This window comes from Hibiscus syriacus, unplaced genomic scaffold (assembly GCF_006381635.1).
Source record: "Hibiscus syriacus cultivar Baekdansim isolate YM2019G1 unplaced genomic scaffold, ASM638163v2 tig00112649_pilon, whole genome shotgun sequence".
Classification (NCBI taxonomy): Eukaryota; Viridiplantae; Streptophyta; class Magnoliopsida; order Malvales; family Malvaceae; genus Hibiscus; species Hibiscus syriacus.
Window position 1 is genome coordinate 223,007 of NW_024063376.1, and position 25,337 is coordinate 248,343.

The following is a 25,337-nucleotide window of genomic DNA, read 5'->3' on the forward strand; positions in this document are numbered from 1 at the left end:
CGACGGTACAATGAGGAAGATGAAGAGATTGGCAAGGATCCATATCACTTTGTGTTTGTTTGACATGGATCCATGGAATAAGGATCCTTAGATCAAGCTTTATCAATGGATGAGATTGATTTGTGTTAGTTGACTTGAATCTCAAAAGTAACACCCATTAAATGCTTGTCCCCCTTTGAAATTCAAACTAAAAATATCTCCCTCACAAAGAACAAAAACAGGCGGCTATCCAAAGAGATGATACATTAGAGTTTGAATATTGGGCCCGGTTTTGTATGTAAATAATAATAACATTATTTTATAATAATAATATAATAATGGTCGAAAAATGATGAGTACAGAATCTTTGGAGCCAGTTAACAAGAAAGGTATAGGAGTCTTTGGCAGTTCTTAAATCCCCTCTTAACTTATAGTCTGATGTTCTATTTGAGTACGTGAATCCCACACCGGCGGGGGATTCTAAAAATATGATGTTGGCATCTGACATTAACACACAAAATGTTAGCATTTTTAATGATCATATGAATTTAGCATGAACGGAGCGATTGAAATAATGAAAAAATTATTATTATTCTTTGAGATCTAGATTCGAATATCAGAAATGTTAAGAGGTATCAATATTTAATGTAATATGGTTGAAAGTTACCTAGTATAGTTACCGAAACAGTTTGCATTGCAAGAAGGAACTTACCTTTATTCCACGTGTATTGATTTCGATGCAAGGTTTTACCATCTTTATTTACTCTAAATGGCCCAAGTTCCATCATAGCTCCATTTCCAATTGAAGACCAACCAGGCCCTGCCCATCAAAATACTATAATACATGTAGTATTGTTCATCTATACTACATTTACAAAGTTAATTGAATAGAGTTTACTAAAAAATTCTTTATCGTTCAACTATTTTTCATTATTAAATAAATTTTAAAAATATTTTTATATAAAATAGTTTTTCATCCACAATATGAATATGATAAAATATAATATTTTAAAATGTATTTAATAATATTGTGAGATTGTTTTTCATTTAAGTTTGTTATATGTCATATTTTAAAGACAACTTTAATATTTAACACTAAATGAAGATTATCAAGTGGGGAAGAATGTGCAGTTATGATACATATACCACACGCCCTAAAGCTGAGGATGATGAATTTACTATACCACTGTCTCTATCACACGAGGCCAGATCAAACTTTTTAGGGGTTGTTTGGTTCGGGGAATGTGGGATTCTCATGGGAATGGAATTCACATTCTCCCGTTTGGTAATATTTTATTACCAATAGTAGATTTTTTGGATATATTATCGGAATGTCATTACCTCCATTCCCTTAGGTATTGTTGGATTACCGGCGTTTTGGACTAAAATACCCTTAATTTTTTTTCAAAAATATCATTATTCTGTAATTGAATAATAAAAATTTTACAAAGATTAAATTACAAATTTATCCGTAAACTATTTTATATTTACAAAAAAAGTCTATAATTAAAATTTTATATAAAGTTCTGGGGTTAAAATAAAATTTTACCCTTTCATTAAACCATTTTATATTTTCAATTTTATAAAAAATATATAAATTTTATGAATTTAATTTTTAAAGAAAATATATAAATATTTTCCAACTTGTTAAAAAACAAATATATAATAAGGACAATTTGGTCAAATATACATTACAATAATCCTTTATTCCTTTAACCAAACACGGTAATATTACATTCCTGCTAAACCAACCAAACACAAAATAAAACATTCCCTGTAATCTTTTATTCACACTGGTAATCTTACATTCCTTGAACCAAACACATCCTTAAAGACAAGCTTCAAATCGCAGTTCAAGCATTCATCCGTAAGGACCTAATAGCAGTAGATTTACAATAACTTTTTGAAGGGGATCCAGTTGTTATACGATCAACATGTCTTTTGGAGATAAAACCTTCTATCCCTTATCTTTCCAAAGGTTCTTTAATTGCATCAATCCGATATTGGAAACTCAAGATATGTTCATTTTAGTGAAGATAGCGCATGCAGAAATTCCTATACGAGATTAATACGTGAATTTGTAAATATTACGAATTTTCACTATTTATATTGATTATTTGTAATATAATTTAATATAGGATGATGCATTATCTTTTAGGATTAGATTTATTATTTTATCAAGAATTAAGGTTGAGTTAAAACATTATTTTTAGTTATTATTATTTTAGTAGGATAAGGTTAAGACATGTTTAATTTGTTATTATTTTATTCATTAGTTATTTAGGACCTTTAGAACTCAACCCCTATATAAAAGGAGGCTTCATTCAACTTTGAAAACACAAATTTCTTTGATTAATAATACAACGATAGTTCATTTTTGCAAGTGTTGATTGTCTTGTGCCTTCGAAGCTTCTTCTCCTGAAGTTCTTTCAAGTTCTTGTGAGGGAGATTAACTTCACACTCAAATTTTCCTTTTCATCACTACTCGGAGTGTTGGTTAGAGCCATATTATCGAGTTTGCCTTTTCATTGCGACTAGGAGGGTTTGATAGGACACTTATAATCTATTTTCTACAAATCCATCCTCACCATCATCATCTTTACCGTTCACCTTAATAAGGGAGATCTTTTGATTTCTTGGTTATCATACTTTATTCTCAATTTCTTTATCTTTTGTTTATCTTGTTCTAATCTTGTTTCTTACCTTATTTCCAACACTTAAAAGAAACTCTAAAAGACCCTAGCTATTGCCACCACCTTCCCCTATTCATCCCTTTGTTCTTCATCGAGTCTAGAGATTTTTAGGTTTGATTCTTCAACAAGAGCAACGTTCATTAACCCGCCACCGCTTCCCTATCAATTGGTACTAGATTTGGACCGATTCTTGTAAAGAATCAAGTAATCGTGCTTGTTCTTGCACAGAAAACCGCCAAGGTATGTTAACGGAGCTAGTTCGCAAAAGAATCATTGTTTCAGGTTTTTTTGTTTAATTTTAATTTAGATTCAAATTCTTCTTGTTAGTTTGCTATTTTTCATTAGAAAAACAAAAACAAAACAAATCACAAAAAAATTCAAAAATTGTAAACGAATTAATTTAGGGATTATTTTTTCCAGATCTCATGTTCATCCTAGGAGTAATCTACAGTCCAAATTTCACCCCAATCGGAGTTCATTAGAGCTTTCAAATACATAGTTCATGTTTCATCGGCAGATCCAGTCTAGAATCTTGTCGAATTTATTCAAAACTTATAAAAAAGGAATTTCGTGGTGAAAATTTCCAGATTGAAACTACGTATATTGAAGATCATTTAAAAAAATTCAGAATTTTTGGAGATCAATAACACCTTTGAACAAAGCGATCACGAAAAATAGACTGTTTGAGGACTCACCATTCAACATAGTTTATTGGATACTACTGAAGGTATTTAGTTCTGAAATTTTACAGGGGGTTTCTACACACATCGAACGACATTAAAAAAAATTTCCAAAATTTTTGGAGACCGGTAACCCCCTTAAAAACACTGCTCAAGTTGACCTAGCATTTTCTAGGTTTCTGGTTTAGCTCTTTTTTTCCCCTTTGACTCTTAGTGCTTTAGGTTCTTTTGTTTTCCTTTTTATTGTTATTTGAAATTATCTAATACATTATCTTCCTTGTGTTAGTAGAATAAAGAGTTTGCATACTTCTTCCTTCTTTGCATTCTCTTTCTCTTGGAGTCTAACCCTTGTTTGACCTCTTAGAGCTTTTAGGTTTTTATTATTGCCTTTGCTAGTAATCAAACTCCGATATGAACTGTGAAGACTACTTGGTAAAGTGAGTTTTAAAGAGTACAAGATCAACTTACTTGTCTCTCGATGTATTATTATTATTATTTTTGAGTGACTAGTGAGGTTTCTTGTTTTCTTTTTTTATTTTTCTTTTTTCTTTCACTTTAAATTTTCTTTTGAGTGTTGTGATTTCAACATGGGAAACAATAAAACAAGACACTTACGGCTATCTTAGCCGCACTTGAATGACTCGCGACTAAATTTGATCAACTTAACAATGCCGTGAGAGAATGACAATAACTACAACTGGATCTACCAAACCAGAATCCAAGACCAAACAATGCTGAGCTTTTGGCCCCCATATGAGCACAACCACATTTCCAAGCACCCGAACTCTTTGCAAAACCAAAGTTCACGATCCCGTCTTTCAAAGGAGATTATGATCCAGACAAGTACATCGATTGGGAAGGAAAAGTAGATCTCATGTTCACATACCATGACTGCCCCCAGCTGAACAAGTTACCCTCATCATCTTGGAGTTTGAAGGATATGCTCACACTTGGTGTATACAAACAAGGAAAAAGATCAAAAACTTCCAAATTCAACCAATCACTTCTTGGACCGACCTCAAACAAGCCATGAGGAACATATTCCTATCGACACATTATACACAAGAAGTTAAACAACGACTACACCGACTTCGACAAGGTAGAAGTTCAGTTGAAGATTACTACAAGGAGATGCAGTCCTTACTCAGTAGGGATAACATAACCGAAAAAGAATATGACACTGTGTCAAGATTTGTCGTCGGCTTAAACTCAAACATCACTGATCTTCTTGACCTCCATGGGTACGAAAACCTTGAAGATACACTAAAGAAGACAATGACAATCGAAGTAAAAATCCAAAGGAGATTCCGATTCAGACAACATTACCAAGGTACTTCATTATCTTACCAAGGTAATCCTTTAAGTATTTCCTCATATTCTACTCCATCTTCTCTAAAAAGCCGAGAGATGACAAACCTGACAAGGAGAAATAATGACCAGCAAAGAATGGCACACTTCCAGCCCCTAAAGATGACACCGGAGCAAGAGACATCAAGTTTTTTTAAATGCTTAGGAAGAGGCCATATCAGTCGCAATTGTCCAAACATGAGGACCTAACCATACTAGGTAATGGATCTTACAATTCTGATTCCGATGACGACATCCCCAACATTCCAGAACATGCCGAAGCCAAAGAGCACAATGATGACTATGGAAGCGATGAGTACTATGGAACACTATTGGTGATCCGTCATACCTTGAACATCCAAGCACCGACAAGTCTGATATATAACGTTCCAACAATTTCCACACACGCTGCCATATCAAGGAACAACCATTCTCCATCATCATTGACAATGGTAGTTGTGTCAACGTCATTAGCTCCAACATTGTTGAATCACTCAAACTTCTTTCCAACGACATCCAAAACCTTATTTCCTACAATGCCTTAATTAGAGTTATGAGATGAAGGTGGTTAAACAATGCCTCGTTAATATCAAGATAGGAAAGTATTGTGACGACGTATGGTGTGATGTAATTTTAATGCAAGTGTAACACCCTTGACCCGTATCCGACCCGGATAAGAATAGGGTCACATTCACTTTTCAAACGCTTTGACTCTTTTAAATAGACTAACACTTGACAATGAAAGAAAAACTTAATAAAAGTTATTTACAAGACATATAAGAGCATCTACTTTTTAAACATTTATGTATATGCCAACAAAATTTCCAATAACAAGATCACATACTATTTAATTTTCTTTGATTTGATACTCTTCAAAGCTATGATGTTCTGCCTTTGCTTACTCTCATTTCTCCTTTGAACCTACGTGTGAAAACACTCACATGATAAATCTTAGACTTAGTGAGGCATAATGAGTATAATAAAACAATAAAACATTTATGTAATTATTTCAAAAGAAACATTAAATACAAAAACACCATACACTTCATAACATATAACATATACTATTAAGCATTGTTTAATTTATATCCATTTGTTTAATTAGCCCAACGTATATCACTGATAACTCAAAGTATGTGAGTACATTGAGGTTGTGCACTATAATTACAGTTGAAACTGTCGCATAGAATATACACCAAAGTGCCATATATATTTGTCTCGAAAGACCACGTAAAATTGTCCCGAATGACCGTTTAGAACCCTCGACTCTTGGCATGCCAACTATACCTCTAATTCTCATAACATATACTTTGGTCTTTAACCATTTAATTATTTCACATAGTATTATTCAAATTTATCATTTATTCACATAAAACAATTACTCATAGCATTTCATATAACATTTATTCACATAGAACATATTCGCATAGAACATATTCACATAGAACATTTACTCATAGTATTTCCCATATAATTATTTAATTTATCATTTATTCATACAGAACATATACTTATAGTGTTTCATATAACATTATTCAAATTATCATTTGTTCCCATAGAACATATTTACAAAAAACATATACTTATATATATATATATACTCATAGAAATAAAATTAAAACCGTACTTTTTAAAATATGATTTAGCTAAAAATATAACATAATTAAAATCATTTTGTTCAAAAACATTTGAGGTTGGCTCATCGCAAGACGTCCTCCAATCGTGTATAAATAAGTAAGTATCACTCACATTTGCCTCACTTAAGCCCTAAGCAACTCCTTATCACTTTCACTCTATCTTTATAAGTCAATTTGCTCGGCACTTACTTTCAATCGGATCTACACAATAACATGAGCACGATGAATATTAGAACTCACTTAATTGTTAACCAAACAACATTTACATAACTAAATAAAACACCAATTTCTTGATTTAAGATTGAACAGTATTGATACACTACACCCAGTACCGATACTTCCCTTCTATGGTATCAATACCTACCTTAGTATCGATACCCAAATTGTATTCTAGAATTTCATATTCACTTATAATATCGATACATTACTATTGGTATCGATACCCCTAGTATCGATACTACCCCTTTAGTACTGATGTTGTTCATCCAATTCATATGGTATCGATATTGTTGTTCCAGTACCGATACCCTTGCCCAGATTTCACTTATTTTACTTCGAATTTAACCCAATATTCACCTAAATCTCATACTTCTAACTCCATTCATACCCTTAAACTCATTTACATTTATTCCAACTAACTTACATCAATTAAAATCCCTTTTAACATCTAAAATTCTCTATAGAACACTTGGAACTAAAAATCATACCCAATCTTCAACATTGTTCCCAATCCATTCTAACACTTCAAACATCTTACTCGTACCTTTGACAAGTCAAATATACCTTTACAATTCAATTACCAATCAATTTTCATCAATTCTCTTAAAAACCCACTTTACTAAATCACAATTAAATCCTCAATCTCTTAGTTTTTATTCATCTTTAAGCTTTATTAAGCTTCTATACCACCCAATAACTAAAAACCAACTCAAACATTTAAGAGACAATCAACTTTAAAATCACCTACCTTAGCATGGAGGTTCACGGTGGAGGAAGGAAGAAGAGAAGAGTTTCCAGACTATTCATTTTATTTATTTCTTCATTTCATCACAATTTATATTAAACTTAAAATGAACTTTAAATTCATTTCATACCAAATGGCCACTTTTCCCTTCCAACTTTCAATCTTTGAAAATAGGTTCTAGGCAAAACTTTTCAAATCAATCCTTAAACTTTTCAATTTATCAAAATTTGATCGCTAAATTTTAAATCCTTACACTTTAATAACTGACCCAATGTTTGGGGTATTACGATTCTCCCCTTAATAAAATTCGTCCTCGAATTTTTACTGCACAAAGAGATGAGGAATTTATATTCTTATGTCATATTCACACTTCCATGTCACTCCTTCCACTTTGTGATTTCTTCAAAACATTAACTAACTGAATCTTCTTATTCCTTAGTTATTTGGCTACATGTGCTAGCATCTACCCTGATACTTCCTCACAGGTCAAGTTAGATTGGACCTCATTCTATCCCGATGTTATGATGTAAGAAGGACCTGATCTATATCTTCTGAGTATCGAATCCTGAAAACATTATGAGTCTTGAATAATCCTCACTTTCTCTTCGACTTCTTTGATTTGCTCTGGCCCCATTATCTCGATCTTTCAATTCAAACCAATTTAATGGTGTCCTACACTTTCTTTTAAAGACAATTATGTATTCAAAACTCTCAAAATATAAGTGTCTCTCGACTTTGTCATATCCACTACCACACTATGTTTGAAGATGATAAGCAAGTCATCATTCTTCAACGAATTATATCATTTCTTTTTATTTTCACTCCTTTGATTCAACACCTACTTTTGAATTTTGGGATCATTATAGATATATTGTCATTCACCATGTAGAGTGGTGTTCTATCAACAAAGTAATCGTAATCATTGGCAACTTGATATCGTGAGTATGATGATTTCTTCCATAATTCTCTAATTATACTGACCTTGGAACTTAAGTCAATATTCTTTCTAACATCTTAAAATATTCTTGGCAGTTAACAATCCAATTAAGTAACTATCCTCAATAACTTAGTCAGAAGGAATATAATCATCATAAAAATTCTTTAGGAACCTTCGATAATAACCAACAAATCTCAAGAACTTTGAAATTCGAAAACATTCTTTGAAATTTACCATTTGATTTGTGCTGCCTATATATATATATCCTTATCCCCTTAGTTGAGTCTATATGGCCAAGTAATACAACTTTATACAATCCATATTCACACTTAGTCAACTTAACATGAAATATTTTTTCTCTCTCGATTCTTTAAACTCAATGACATACACCCTTAGCCTAACTTCAAGAACCTTGAATTAAACATGATACAAAGTTCATATTACTCTTTCTCATTTCCACTAAAAATTGAAAATTGTTTACTTTTATTCCAAATTTATTTATTACCTTATTTTGAATTTACTAACATGTTAAGCTTATAAGCTACACCTCTTTAAAACCCTTGTCATACTTGGTTCTCTAAACCGTTCACTTTAATTCCTTATATCTTTACTACCTTAACATATCATATACTCCTCAATTATCCTCTATTTCATGTTCTATCCTTAACATGTACTTATATATTTTCTTTCTTTATTCTAATAAAATCAACTTGAACTTTACCTCTGCATTCATGGTGCTATTTTCTTCTTCCAACAAACAATCGACGTAACATATCAATTTCTATAACTCTCTTATAATCCTTAGAAAGTCCTATCTCTTCTCTTTATTTTACTTTCCACTTTATAAGTTAACTAACACTTCAAGTTTTCCCTTCTTTATCACCAATGCAGTTGATCCAATAATTTGCCATCGTCTTTAAACAATTACAGTATTAGTTAACTTCTACTCATAACTCAAAATCATTTCCTTCTTAATTCGAAAACTTCCTTGTAACATATGTCATCTCTTTTTCTTAGTACTCCAATACCCTTTCCATAACGATATGAAAAGCATCATCATACAACTTATAATCATTCTGATTGCAAATTTTATTGCACCTTCTTAACTTTGGTAATCTACACTACTTTGTAAAAAATCCTATTCTTTATTTTTCCTTAGACTCAAAATTTCTCCACTTGATCCATTAAAGACTAGATTCAATTACGTATCTAACCATTAAAAATACTTCTTCCACTTAACTTATACAATTTATGACAGATTTCTAAGATAGTCTACAAAATTTACATTTAAACCTGGCTTGCTATTCTAATTCCTCACTTCTTATCAACTAACAATTCCTAACTCCTTATCCATATTTCAAAATAAATTTCTCTTACTTCGAACGAAACCCACTTATTTTATTTTTTGTAATACTTTAGAATCATTTTAAAATATCCTCTGCGACATTTCAATTACTTCTCTGACTTACTTTTCCAAACTATCAATTTCCAACTGATCTTATTAGTACATACATTGTATTTCCTTGGTTCTTACTAATCCAAATAACTATGGCCTCATTTACTAATATATTGCTTAGTGGGAAGTGTTTTTTTAGAGTTTCTCTATGAATCTTTTGAATAATCAAAGAATTTCAAAAGATTTTGAATTCAAAATAACTTTTCAAACATCCACTCAAACACAACTCGTACATATATTATACTTTCTACCATTCCACTATTATCTTCTTTCGAAACGTTTAAACCGTTAGTCAATATGCTACTTCTAAAATCTCAGTAGGGAACATGTTTACTCTCGTTATCACATTAGTCCATCATACACGTGCTTGACCTCTTAGCAGTGAGACTACTCCATCCAACTTCTCCATTTCAGAACAATGGAGACCATCCAAAAAATTTCTTGTCATTTAGTCAAAGATCCGCAGAAACATGACATTCCTCAGCTTCTCCTTTGAACTCAGGTGCTCATAAACTTTTTAACTCTTTAACAACATTCATTCTAATAACCGGGGAAGTAAACGATTGAAAACGCTTCAGAATCACGTCTAACGTCCGAAAAATATTCCCTAGGCCGTCTGTTATTCACTTTGCATAATTATTACTTCTCTCATTAATTCTATATCCCGCTTCACTTTGGGAGCTTTCGTAGTATGAAATATATTAATATATAATCACCTAATTATAATAGAAAAGATAACATAATCTTTACAATATCAAATAAGATATTCTTGTTATTTCGTTGGCATGTACAAACCAAATATTTTTACAGTCGACCGACAGGTCTATTTAGAAAACTTTACTCAACCTAAGCTCTGATACCAACAAATGTAACACCCTGACCCGTATACAACCTGAATATGAATATGAGGTGTCACATTGACTTTCAAACGCTTGGACTCTTTTAAAATATGACTAACACTTGACAATGAAAGCAAAACTTAATAAAAATTATTTACAAGACATATCAGAGCATCTACACTTTAAACATTTATGGTACATGCCAAAAAAATTTCCAACAACAAAATCACATACTATTTAATTTTCTTTGATATGATACTTTACAAAGCTATGTTGTCTTGCCTTTGCTTACTCTCCTTGCTCCTCTGAACCTACGTGTGAAAACACTCACACACTAAGTCTTAGACTTAGTGAAGCATAATGAGTATAATAAAACAATAAAACATTTATGTAATTATTTCAAAAGAAACATTAAATACAAAAACACCATACACTTCATAACATATAACATATACTATTAAGCATTGTTTAATTTATATCTATTTGTTTAATTAGCCCAACGTATATCACTGAGAACTCAAAGTATGTGAGTACATTGAGGTTGTGCACTATAATTGCAGTCGAAATTGTTGCATAGAATTTGCACCGAAATGCCACATAGAATATGCACAGAAGTACCACATAGATATGTCTCGAAGGTTCGCGTAGAATTTGTCCCAGATGACCACATATAATTGTCCCGAATGACCGCTTAGAACCCTTGACTCTTGACTTGCCAACTATACCTCTAATTCTCATAACATATACTTTGAGCTTTAACCATTTAATTATTTCACATAATATCATTCAAGTTTATCATTTATTCACATAAAACAATTACTCATAGCATTTCATATAGCATTTATTCGCATAGAACATATTCACATAAATAATATACTTATTGTATTTCACGTAATATATATATACTCATAGCAATAAAATTAAAACCGTACTTTTTAAAATATGATTTAGCTAAAACCATAAAATAATTAAATCATTTTTCTTAAAAACATTTGAGGTTGGTTCATCGTAAGCCGTCCTCCAATCATGTATAAATAAGTAAGTAGCATTCATCTTTGCCTCACTTAAGCCCTAAGTAACTCCTTATCACTTTCACTCTATCTTTATACGTCAATTCGTTCGGAACTTGCTTTCAATCGGATCTACACAATAACATGACCACGATGAATATCAGAGCTCACTTAATTGTTAACCAAACAACATTTACATAACTAAATAAAACACCAATTTCTTGATTTCAGACTGAACAGTATCGGTACTCTACACCTAGTGCCAATACTTCCCTTCTATGGTATCGATACTTACCTTAGTATCGATACCCAAATTGTATTCTGGAATTTCATATTCACTTACAGTATCGATATCATACTATTGGTATTGATACCCCTAGTATCGATACTACCCCTTCAATATCGATGATGTTCATCCAATTCATATGGTATCGATATTGTTCTTCCAGTATCGATACCCTTGCCCAGATGTCACTTATTTTACTTTGAATTTAACCCAAAATTCACCTAAATCTCATCCTTCTTACTCCATTCATACCTTTAAACTCATTTACACTTATTCCAACAAACTTACATTAATTAAAATCCCTTTAACATCTAAAATTCTCCATAAAACACTTGAAACTAAAAATCATTCCCAATCTTCAACATTGTTCCCAATCCATTTTAATACTTAAAACATCTTATTCATATATTTGAGAAGTCAAATATACCTTTACAATTCAATTACCAATGAATATTCATCAATTTTCTTAAAAACCCATTTTACTAAATCAGCATTAATTAAAAACCAACTCAAAAATTTAAGAAACAATCAACTTTAAAATCACTTACCTTAGCATGGAGGTTCACGTTGAAGAATGAAGAAGTGAAGATGAAGAAAACCAACTCAAAAATTTAAGAAACAATCAACTTTAAAATCACTTACCTTAGCATGGAGGTTCACGTTGAAGAATGAAGAAGTGAAGATGAAGAGAAGAGTTTCCAGACTATTCATCTTATTTTTTATTCATTTCATCACAATTTATATTAAACTTAAAATGAATTTTAAATTCATTTCATGCCAAAAGACCACTTTGCCCTTCTAACCTTTAATCTTTGAAAATAGGTCCTAGATAAAAATTTCCAAATCAGTCATTGAACTTTTCAATTTATCAAAATTTGACCTCTAAATTTTAAATCCTTACACTTTAATGACTAACCCGATGTTTGGAGTATTACAGCAAGCATCCCACATCCTCCTAGGACGTCCTTGGCAATACGACAATGACGTCACATATTATGGTTGAAAGAACACTTACACAATTCCAATCAAATGTAAACTATTCCGACTTAACCCTTTACCCCCTAAAGAAATTCTCATAGATCAACATCGAATTTGAAAGGAGATTGGGAACTTGAAACAAAATGCAAAAGAGGTCATAATCGATAAAAGAAAAACAAATGATCCACAGATGGTGAGTGAACCTCAATGTGAAAATAAAATAGTGTCTTAAAACCTTTATGCGAGTGCAAAAGATAAAAGAGATATCCTTTTTCAAAATAAGTTGTGCATTCTAGTCTGTTTTAAGGACTCCGTTTTATCAACTATTACTAACATCACATATTTTCCTATTGTATTTTCTTCTCTATTGCAGGAATTTCAAGATGTCTTAAGCAACCCACTAGATAGTTTACCATCTACAAGAGGAATCGAACATCAAATCGACTTCATCCTTGGATCGGCCATATCAAACATCCCCGCTTACCGATGCAATCCTAAGAAAACGAATGAATTGGAATGATAAATAGATTCATTGTTACAAAAAGACACATCCATGAGAGTCTTAGTTCTTGTGTGGTTCCTGTCATTCTAGTTCCAAAGAAAGATGGCACATTCTGAATGTGTGTAGATTGCCTACCTATCAATCGAATAACAATCAAGCACAAACATCCTATTTCACGCCTAGATGATATGGTGGATGAACTACATGGCGTATGTATCTTCACCAAAATTGACTTGAAGAGTGGTTACCATCAAATTCAAATGAAAGAAGGTGACGAATGGGAGACAACATTCACAAAGTTCTACTTGTATGAATGGCTTGTTATGCCTTTTGGACTCACAAACACTCCAAGCACCTTCATGCGATTGATGAATCACGTCCTCAAGGAGTTTATAGGTAAATTTGTTATCGTTTACTTTGATGACATTCTTATTTAATTGTCTTCTCTTGATTCTTATGTCATTCACGTTCAAATGGTTCTCGAAGTTTTTCGACGATAACATTTATATGCTAACATAGACAAGTGTGTATTTTGCAGTGATTAACTTAAGGCTTTATAGTTAGTGCACAAGGTTTCCATGTAGATAACGAGAAGATCAAGGAAATTCAAGAATGTCCCACGCCTACTTCCATCACTGAGGTGAGATCTTTTCATGGTTTGGAAAGTTTCTAGTTGCTTTGTCAAAGATTTCTCAACCATTGCTGCACCATTAACCTAGATCGTCAAAAAGTCGGTTGAATTCAAATGGGGACCACTACAACAACAAGATTTTAAACTTCTTAAAGATAAGTTATGTTCTGCCCCTATTCTTCGTCTTCCCAATTTTTCTAACACCTTTGAGCTAGAATGTGATGCTCCATGCATATGCATTGGTGCCGTCGTCATGCAAGAAAGACAACCTATCGCTTGCTTTAGTGAAAAGTTAGAAGGTGCACAATTAAACTACTCCACGTACGACAATGAACTTCTTACACTCGTCCGAGCACTCGAGGTATGGAAACACTATCTTATCCCTAAAGCGTTTGTCATTCACACAGACCATGAATCACTTAAATGTTTAAATGGACAAGGTAAGTTAAACAAACGACATGCTCGATGGGTTGAGTTCATTAAGTATTTTCTTTACATCATCAAATACAAACAAGGGAAAGATAACACAGTAGCTGATGCATTATCCCGGCAATACACACTTCTCGCTCAAATGCATGCTACTGTTATGGCTTTTGCACATATCAAAGAACTTTATCCTAACGGTCCAGATTTTTTTTAGATTTATACACAATGTTTAAAAAGTGCTTTTAACTAGTTTTATCTTCTAGATGGCTTTCTTTTTCACATGAACATGTTGTGTATACCACAAGGCTCTTTGCGAGAGTTCTTGGTTCATGAGTCATATGCCGGAGGACTCATGGGACACTTCAGTGTTAAAAAAACACTCGATATGGTCATGTAACACTTCTTTTGGCCACACATACGCAAAACAGTGGAAAAGATTTGTACATCATGCATCACGTGCAAACAAGAAAAGTCAAAGGTCAATCCTAACGGTTTATACACACCTTTTCCGATTTCTTCTGCTCCTTGGATCGATTTAGCGATGGATTTTATACTTGGTTTACCTCGCACTAAGAAATGGCAGATAGTATTTTTTGTGGTTGTGGACAGATTCTCAAAGATGGCAAACTTCATTCCTTGCCATAAAACGGACGATGCGATACACGTTGATTTATTCTTCTGAGAAATAGTCCACAGATATGGCATTCCTCACACCATTGTGTCTGATCATGATACTAAGTTCATAAGCCACTTTTGGAAGGGTATTATGGGGTAAGATTGGCACAAAACTCCTCTATTCCACCGCTTGTCATCCTAAAACCGATGGACAAACCAAAGTAATAAATCAGATTCTAGTATCTTTGTTAAGAATCGTGGTAGGTAAGAATACTCGTAATTGGGAAAAATGTTTACCTTTTGTTGAGGTTACTTTATAACCGATCCATTCACTCCACAACAGGTTATTCACCATTCGAAATAGTTTATGGTTTTAAACCATTAACTACTTTGGATCTCATTCCCTTGCCTTTAAATCAGGTTGTAAGTTTAGATGGTAAAAAGAAGGTTTTCCTTGTCAAATACAATTACACCAAATCCAAACTCAAGATTGAGAAAACCTACGAGGCAATTGCAAACCGAGTTAACAAGGGTCGACGACATGTCACCTTTGAACTAGGAGATTAGGTTTGGGTTCACATGAGAAAAGAGAGGTTCCCGACAAAAAGGAAATCCAAGATAGACCCATGAGGCGATGGCCCATTCCAAGTCTTTGAATGAATCAAAGACAATGCCTACCGCATTGATCTTCCAGGTGAGTATAACATGAGTGCATCCTTTAATGTTTCTGACTTGTCTCCTTTTGACATTTTAGATTCATGGACGAATCCTTTTAAGGAAGGGGGAGATGATACATGAATTACATTCCCTAAAGCTAAGGATTATGAATTTACTATACCCCTTGGCCCTATCACACGAGGCAGGACCAAACTTCTTAAAGACAAGCTTCATATCGCAGTTCAAGCATTCATCCGTAAGGGCCTAATAGCATCATATTTGCAACTACTTTTTGAAGGTGATCCAGTTGTTATCCGGTCAACATGTCTTCTATAGATACAACCGTCTATCTCTTATCTTTCCAAAGACTCTTTAATCATATCAATCTGATATTGGGAACTCAAGATACATTCATATTAGTAAAGACATCGCATGCAGAAATTCCTATACGAGATTAATACGTGAATTTCTAAATATACGAATTTTCAATATTTATATTGATTATTTGTAATATAATTTAATATAGGATGATGAATTATATTTTTAGGATTAGATTTATTATTTTATTAGGAATTAAGGTTGAGTTAAAATATTATTTTTAGTTATTATTATTTTATTAGGAATTAGAGTTAAGACAAGTTTAGTTTGTTATTATTTTATTCATTAGTTATTTAGGACCTTTAGAACTTAGCCTCTATATAAATGAAACTTCATTAAACTTTGAAAAACATATTTATTTGATTAATAACATAATGAGAGTTCATTTTTGCAAGTGTTGATTGCCTTGTGCCTTCGAATCTTATTCTCCTGGAGTTCTTTCAAGTTCTTGTGAGGGAGATTAATCTTCACACTCCAATTTGCCTTTTAATCGCGACTAGGAGGGTTAGTTAGAGCCATATTATCGAGTTTTCCTTTTGATTACGACTAGGAGGGTTCAATAGGACACTTATCCATTTATTTTCCACAAATTCATCCTCACGATCATCATCTTTATCGTTCACTTTCATAAGAGAGATCTTTTGATTTCTTGGTTATCATACTTTATTCTCAATTTCTTTATCTTTTATTTATCTTGTTCTAATCTTGTTTCTTACCTTATTTCCAACACTTAAAAGAAACTCTAAAAAGACCCTAGCTTTCATCGCCACCTTCCCCTATTCATCTCATTTGTTCTTCATCGAGTCTAGAGCTTTCTAGGTTTGATTCTTTAACAAGAGCAACGTTCTTTAACCCACCACCGCTTCCCTATCAAGTTAGATGTTTAAGACATTAGTTCAAATATCATATTCCATATAGAATTTTAGCCCACTCTTTTGTTTTTATGTGTTTATACTATATACAAAGATTCTAATTGAGTTGTTGTCACAAGTTATGTTATGATCCAAATTCTGAATCAACAATTTGAGCATTGACCCGGTTCATGATTTGATAAATTAGTAAGCATAATTAAAGTATTTAATCAATATTTGAGCCTAATTGAGCTTGATTTGGACCAATTGATTATTAAAGGGGGATTTTTTAATTTGGTTTAAATGAGGGAGGACTGAAGTTGTAATTCTCTCATTGAAGGAAATTAGAGCTGATTTTCATTCGATTGTTGCTTGTCACGTGGGTTATAAGTGTATGATGTGGAGAGAGGGAGCAATATCATCCTTTCCCTAATCTCTATTCTTCAATCTTTTTCTTTTTTTCTTCATTATTCAAATTAATTTATTTGATGAGAAAGAAGTTAGTTTGGTGATGTCGACACTCGATTTTTTGTCCCGTTATTATTATTATTAGTATTAGTATTCATATTATTATTATTATTTAAAAATACTAACATAATATTTTTATTATTTATTATTATTATTTACATATCCAAACTACAAAGAAACAAGCCCAATAACCCATCAAGCCCAAGCCAAACATGCCCAACAATCAAACATGCCCCTACATGAAGACCCAAGCAGCTAGGGTTTCTGAACCCCCTCTCCAACGTCGCTCACTCCCAGCCGTTGGATCTGGGAGAGATCTAAAGGCACAGATCAACCCTCGATTAGGGTTTTTTCCTTAACCTAGCACCGCCTCTCTCTCAAATATCCGATCGGGACCCATCCAACGGTCCAGAACGAACCTGTCGCCGCCCGTTTCACCCAATCCCAGATCCAGCCACTATTTCGATCAACCCCTAGCACCACAACAGCCACCAACCGGATGCCATTTCGATCCACAAGGCACGTAGTAGAACCCAAACACGCAAAAAACCACTTTTTCAGTTGTACTCATTTTGTTTTAGAAAAAAAATAGAAAAGTAAAAGCAAAAAAAGAAACAAAAAGTTGTAATTAGGGTTTATAAATAAATGAATGAAAAATGTAAAAGGGGTTAGCACACACAGATTCTAGATTCAAAAAATTAATAAAAAGAAATTGAATGGGAGATCTTCGTGAAGGCCAGAGTGTTTTACCTTCGCATGATAATAGAGATATTACCTTCGCATGTAAACAAGAAATTGAGATGAGGGTAGAATGTTTTACCTTGGTGGGAGATCTTCGTGAAGGATGGAGCGTGGAAGTTGAGTGGTTCGGGTTTACTTTCGGGGCCCTTAGGGTCGTTTTAGTATGTTTTAGCCTAGGATCTAGTCATAGGGGTTTAGATCTGAGTTAGGGGTTATTTTGGTTGAGTTTGATAGAAAATGAAAATTTTTTTAAATCAATTTACAAATGAAAAATAGAAAACATAAGTCGTATATATAGGGTGAATCTCAGGGGAAATTACATATAAGTCCCCTGAGTTTTAGCGTATTTTTACATAATAGTCACTGAGAGGGACCTTTTTTGTTATTTTCTCATTTATGTCCAAGTCTTAAAACATTTGGTTTAATCACAGTTTAGTCCTTAACTTTTAGTGTGTTTTGTATATTAGTCACATGTAGGGATTTTCTCTGTAACTTACCCATTTATGTGACTGATGTTTATTTTTAGGGATATTTGCTATATAGCCTTTGCATGTTTACGGGTGTTTTGCATTTTAATCCTGTAGTTACTGTTTAATTTTTCTTTGAATATTTAGGGACTTAGTATATATTTTTACCTTTATTTATTCGAATATGTAAATGTAGAATTTTTGTTGGAATATTTATGAAATAGTCCCTGTGTCTTTGCATGTTTCTATTTCAAACCCGAATGTGTTTTTTTATTTTAATTTGGCCATAGAATTTTAATCTACTTTAATTTAATCCCATGTTTTATTTATTTTTATTTTTTCACTTAATATTGTAAATGTTCATTTTAGTCCTTGGTGTACTTTATTTTATTTTTATTTTGGCATGTTAGTTTGATTATTTATGTTTTGGTCCTACTTTTTTTCGCATGTTATTTGCATATTAGTTCATTTTAGTCCTAATTAATTTCGCATGATATCCTCATAAGCATCACTTGACTCGTATCAAAATAAATTGACTAAGGGCAATATTCAATCATTTTAATATTATCGTAAAGTGATTGTCTTAACGTATAAGAAAGTCACTTTCGATAATTTTAAAATCCCATTTAGCGACACGAATTAAATCGATCTCATTTTTAAAAGTCGGGGATTGAGAAAAAGACAATGTTCTCTTAATTAAATTCATCGAGAAAAGACTGTTAGATCGAAGCTAAGGTCTCGTCTCGAGATATTTAAATAATTGAACATCCTTATTCTAATTAAATATGGGAAAAATAATTAATTAATTTCTTGTTTGTTATGCTTTTTTTATTTGTTTTATTTTTGCATGTGCTTTCCGGTAGATTTTTAAAATAATAACATTCAAATCAACAATGAGAATAGTAATATCGCTTTGTAATTTTAAGGCGAAATAGTAATATCTCTTAATTTTATTTGGGGTAATAAATGATTGTTTTAATGCATGAAAGGTCATTTATTCTTGATCCGAAATAATTGGATATTATCGTTTTCACTCTTAAAATTATTTTGGATGTTATTATGTTGAATTAATATTGAACTTTAGAATGAAATTTTAATATTTCTTTATTTCGATTGGAGTAAGAATCGATTGCTTCAAGGTTTGAGAGATCGATTCTTCTCGATAGGAAATAATTAAATATTGTCATATTTCATCCGAAAATTCAAAGAACGTTATTCAAGGGATCTTAAATTAAATTAGACTTGAACTTGTAAGTTTTATTGAAAAAACAATTAATTAATCGCCTAGGTACCGATTTAGGGAGTTGTAGTGGTGCTAATCCTTACCATACGTAACAAACTCCCGAACTCAAATTTTGGTAACACAAATTGTTAGTTTATCATTTTAATTAAAATTAATATTTTATTAAAAGGAAAATTTTATTTTTGGGTGCCCAATCACACCCTAATCAAAGATTGGCGGCAACTCCTCGAACCACATTTTTATCACTAACCGGTCACTCCAAATAGTTGTATTGATGTGTTTGCTAATGTTTTCTGATTATTTTTGTGTTTTTAAAGGATTTGGAAATTGATTTGAGTGTTTTGTGATTGTGTGTTTTTCATTTTTCTTCACACACTGTACAATTGCATTATCATAACATGAGCTAAAACCCCGCTCTGTCCAATTTAAGTAGGAGTGAAAAAGACTCTCTCTTGTGGTTTTCACCTCCGCATGGGATAGTGAATCGCTCCTGGAGCTTATGCCTTACGATCCTCATGATGGTATTCACCTCCGCACGGACATAAGGAGGTGTGTTCCCTAGAATTGAATTCGATCCCCAAAAGCCTTTGATGGGTTAGGATTAAGGGTTCGATAGCCCAAGGGGCACTAGCAAGGATAATTCGAGAACCTATTACTTTAGAACCAAACCCAGTATATAGTGAACTTAGAACCCTAACCTAGATAGAGCTTAACCCAAACCTTAAGAGTCCCGTGAGGAGGGTACACAAGGAAAAGCTTTTTGAGTCATTTAATTTTGCTTTTCTGAATAAATGTATGCAAACTAGAAATCGTGCGGTTAGGTTTATTTTTCTCGAATAAGCATGCGAACTAGATATAATGAGATTAGGTTTTTAATGTTCAAACAAAGCATGTGGGTAGAAATCATGTTTGGGTAGGATCTATTAAAGCATGATTGGGTAGCCAGCATGTGGGGTAGGTTTTATCGATAAATTGTATTCTGTTCGATTAATTCATTTATGATTACTGACTAATTTTCTTTTTTTCCTTTTGTTTTATTTTGTCCTCATCTTGCATTGCACTATTTATCTCATTGGTGTTGATCCATGATCGATCTCCATATAGAAGGCTAGTAATATAAAATGAATGATTCGAAAAGAGATAGAGGATAATACAGATGTCTTGAGATGGTCCGAGTAGTCCCAACTAACGAATAAAGACAGTTTACAACCAGGGTACATGTCAGATCTAATTGGTTATACTTACATCAACATCCGTCAGAATGATCTAAGCGAGCTTAAAGAGATTTGGGGAAAGTGGGAGTATCTGATAAGAAGTTGTTTTATCAACTCTATAGTGACATATCGTATCACCTTGATGTCCTGATTGATCAGAATCTGTTTAGAGCTCTGGTACAGTTATGGAATGCTGCTTATAGCTGCTTTAGCTTTGGCTGAGTGGACATGACGTCTACCATAGAGGAGTACCATGCCTTGGTTCACTGTTCGAGGTTACAGGTAGACAAGGTGTACACCAAGCCGCCGAATACTCATTCCTTTAAGAAGAAACTACTTCTGTTGACTGGAATGAGTGAAGAGTGGGTTGTGAGAGGCATAAAAATGAAGCGAGATAGGGAGCGCATTACTTGGACCGCTCTAAGAGAAGTAATTGACCATCATCCCAACAGAAGAAATAAAATTGACTTGTTTGCTCTGGGTATTTATGGGTTGCTCCTTTTCTCGAGGGTTCTGGGGCATGTTGACATATCAGCAGCTGACCTGTTTAAGAGGCTGGATAGACACGTAGATCTTGTTTCAGCCATCTTGGTAAAAACCTTTCGTTCCTTAAACTCTTGCAGACAAGAAGGAAAATGACGTTTCATATAGTGTGCATCGTTATTTCTAGTCTGGATCCTCAGTCACTTCAAACACATCGAGAGGGCATCCGGTCGAGTCTTTTTAGAGGGTTTTTCACCGTTGAAAGATTTCATTTCTCGAGAGTGGCCTGGGGATTTCACAAAGGATAAGTGGATGGTCATCTTCAAAAATCCAAGATAATGATATTCTGTGGTGTGCTTCGTGGAACATCTCCTCAAACATACTGTATAGATGTGGAGACATATATTGGGTTCTATTGCTAGATATTTGGGGTTCTGTAGGGTATGTTCCGTTATTGGTTTCCCAATAGTTTGGATTGAGGCATTTCATTCCGAAAACTTGAGATTTATCCAGTCTGAGTTCGCATTCAGGGGAGAACAATACAAGAATAAAGTCAAAGGCGATGCTTGGGGGCACACCCATAGGGTAAATCTCTTTACCTTTAACTTAAGGCTGTCACGAGAGTACGAGGAGTCGAGAAGCAACAAAGTCAATGATAATATCATGATGGTCAACCTAGAGAATACTGAGCCTATGAAAAAACTTCTCAGAGTAGTCCCATCTCCGCTAGAGCAAGCCAGACTTGATTTTGAGGTCGAGAGGAAATAATGGAAGAAGATGTTACAGAGATAGAAGAATGAGTCATAGCAGATGAGCTTATAATTGATATCCAAAAGAGTCGAGCTGACCGGATCGAAAAGGTTGAGAAACAACTCAGATTGGACTTCAACGATCTCCAATTATCTTACCAGAGAATGGTCAAGGCTCAGGTGGCCACTATCTCAAGTAAGTCTCCTGCTGAGTGGAGGCAGGAAGTGGTAGGATTGATAGAGAAGTTGGGGAAAGTAGTGAAGAGCTTAAGCAAAGCAGACATCAGGCGAAGCTACTCTCGAGAGAAAAGAGTGCTCTAGAGCAATAGCTGCAAGAGTCAGGCACAAAATGAGAAATTGAAGGGTAGAGTCTTGAGCTTAGAGATAGCTTTACGACGATATCAAAGTCGAGAAAGCAGTTCAAACCATGTGAAGTTGAAAACCTAAATAAGCGTGTGAATGAACTCGAGACCTTGGTTCAAGACTTCCGTAGAAGGGCAAATAAACTTCTATTAGTCCCATATAAAGGAGTTTTACAATGGCGCCATCGTTGGGAACAGGCTCAATGGAGAGTTAGGCAAAGGGATGACCTCATCGCGAGCTACCTGCAGCATGCTCAATGAGTGGCTCAGTATTTGGTTGTTCTGTCATATGAAACTGATGCTGTGAGTGAAAGATTGGAGCCCGAGACTGAAGAAGCTCATAGGATTCTAGATTTACTGGGCACATCCAACAATTAGGAGAGATAGCTCAGATTTATCTATGATATGTTTAATCCTTGTAAAAGAACTTCATTTCTAATATAAAAAGTTATTCTAAGGAATCGTTTCAGATTCAACACCTTGCATTGCATGTACATTGCATCCACATCGCATTTACTTTTTCGCATTGCATTTTAATCATATTTTTCACATTCATTAACAAAATACCAATATTAATAAAAAATTGTATGGCAGAATATTGGACACTTCTAAGCATCTATACCACACTCGAAAAAAGGCAATGGATGAGAGAATTGCCCAAATCGAGAAGACTCAACTTGAAATGCAAGAAAGTTTTAAGAAAGCCCAAGAGGATATGCATGAACAGATGATGAAAGCTCATAATGAAATGATGGAAAAATTGGTCAGTCTGATACAAGGAAATAGTATAATCTGAGAAGAAACACCAGTTGTCGGCCCTACTACCGAGGAGCATGTGTATCCCCCAGACTTTGAACTACATGATAACCATGGGAAAGCCCCAGTTATTGGTCCCTCTGAAGAACCTTTATGTCCCTTGGATTTACACCACCATATGTCCGAGCACAACAAGCAACGACTGCTCAACCATATAGAATACACATAAACCTATCTGGCTCTTTTAAAAACCCACACCCAGTTGAAGACGTCTCGGATCTTGATAAGGAGATAAGAGAGAACAAAGAAAACAGTTTAAGGAAGAGTGAGAACAAATGAAACATGAGTTCCGGCCTATGAAAGAAGACGTTAGCATGTATGGGATAGATGTTAAGGGGATAAGTCTGGTTCCAGATTTAGCATTGCCACCTAAATTCAAAATTCCAGACTTTGAAAAGTATGATGGCACAAGTTGTCCTTCTAGAGATATTACCATGTTCTGCATAAAGATGACGGGCTACGTGGAAGACGATCAGTTGTTAATCCATTGTTTTAAGGAAAGCCTAGCATGATCAGTCATCCGTTGGTACAATCAGTTGAGTCGGGCTCAGATTAAATCCTGGAAGGACCTGTATAAAGCTTTTCTAGAGCAGTAAAAGCATGTGAAAGATGTAAGACCAAACTGAATCCTGTTACAGAGCATGGAGAAGAGGTCCAACGAGAGCTTCAGATAATATACCTAAAGGTGGAAGGATGTGGATGTGTAAGTTCACCCACCGCTTGAGGAGGAAGAAACTAATACGCTCTTAGTGAACACTCTGAAGGCCTTGTTCTTTTGCCACCTCATTGGAAATTCATCCAAGAATTTTACTAATATAGTAACAGCAGGAGAGATTATCGAGATGGCGATCAAAAGTGGGAAGCTACACGGGGGAGAATCTAGCAGAAAGTCGCCAGTGAAAAAGAAAGATAACAAGGTCAATAATATGAGGAAACATGACTCTAATAACATTATTGTGTCCCAACCTCAAGCCATCGGGTCATCTACATATAATCTTATCAGGCAAGGGGCAATGAAACCAAGGCAGGAAAGGGAAAGGGTTTAATTTGACCCCATTCCCATGGCCTATAAAGAATTATTCCTGATCTTATACAACAAGCATATGGTGTCACCTTACCACCCTTCACCAATGCAACCCCCTTACCCGAAAAGTTTTACATCAATGCCCAATGCAAATATCATGTGGGGGCTCCTAGGCATTCAATTGAAAATTACCTTACCTTTAAAAAGATGTACAAAGGTTAAGGAAGAGAAACGTCGTCAACTTCGGTGACAATGCAAGGGAAAGTGTCAATACAGTTATCGAGGAGAAAGGGAAGAGGGTTATAACCAAAGTGAATGAAGTGAAGTCACCCATGTATTGGTGTGGGGGAAAATTGTCAAAGTAGGCTTGCTGGTCTCTAACGCGACTAAAGGGAGTCAGCGTGCATGCCCCTACCACAACTGCAAGGGTCACGTCATTCAAAATTATGTTGAATTTCGAGCCTTAGTGCAAATGCTGATAGATAATAAAGTTATAGAATTTTATCATAAAGCTACAGAGGATGAAGAGGCAGAGATTTACGCTTTCGAAGGTCCTTCCAAGGGATTCTACAATGCCAACCGCCCTCTGGTCATCACGCCGAAAACCCGGTGGTATAGAGGATAACCCTAAAGTGGTAATCACACCCCCGTCATCTTTCCCTTATAAGGGCAACAAACAGGTCCCCTGGAAGTATGAGTACCAGCTAGATGTTATTCTCCATTTAGACCAGTGAACCTGAAAAAAGAGTGGCCCACATAAAGGGAAAAGGGTCGAGATACTGCTGAAAGATGATGAGCTGACAATTAATGAGCTAGTAACTGAGAACGAGGTTGTGAAGTTTTTAAAAATTTTGGAGCATAGCAAGTACATCATCATCGAACAACTACACAAGATGCCAGCTCG

General features: G+C 34.1%; 1 protein-coding gene across 1 annotated transcript in view; it reads right to left on the reverse strand.

Annotated features, from left to right (window-relative positions):
- Nucleotides 1-202: 202 nt before the first annotated feature.
- LOC120182420 (serine carboxypeptidase 1-like) overlaps nt 203-25,337 on the reverse strand; it is a 38,397-nt gene continuing 13,262 nt past the window's right edge. The window contains exons 2-4 of the mRNA XM_039187402.1: nt 692-799; nt 340-480; nt 203-225 (exon numbers count right to left, since the gene is read on the reverse strand). Of these exons, the coding sequence (XP_039043333.1) occupies nt 203-225; nt 340-480; nt 692-799 (272 nt within the window). The remainder of the gene's footprint in view (nt 226-339; nt 481-691; nt 800-25,337) is intronic.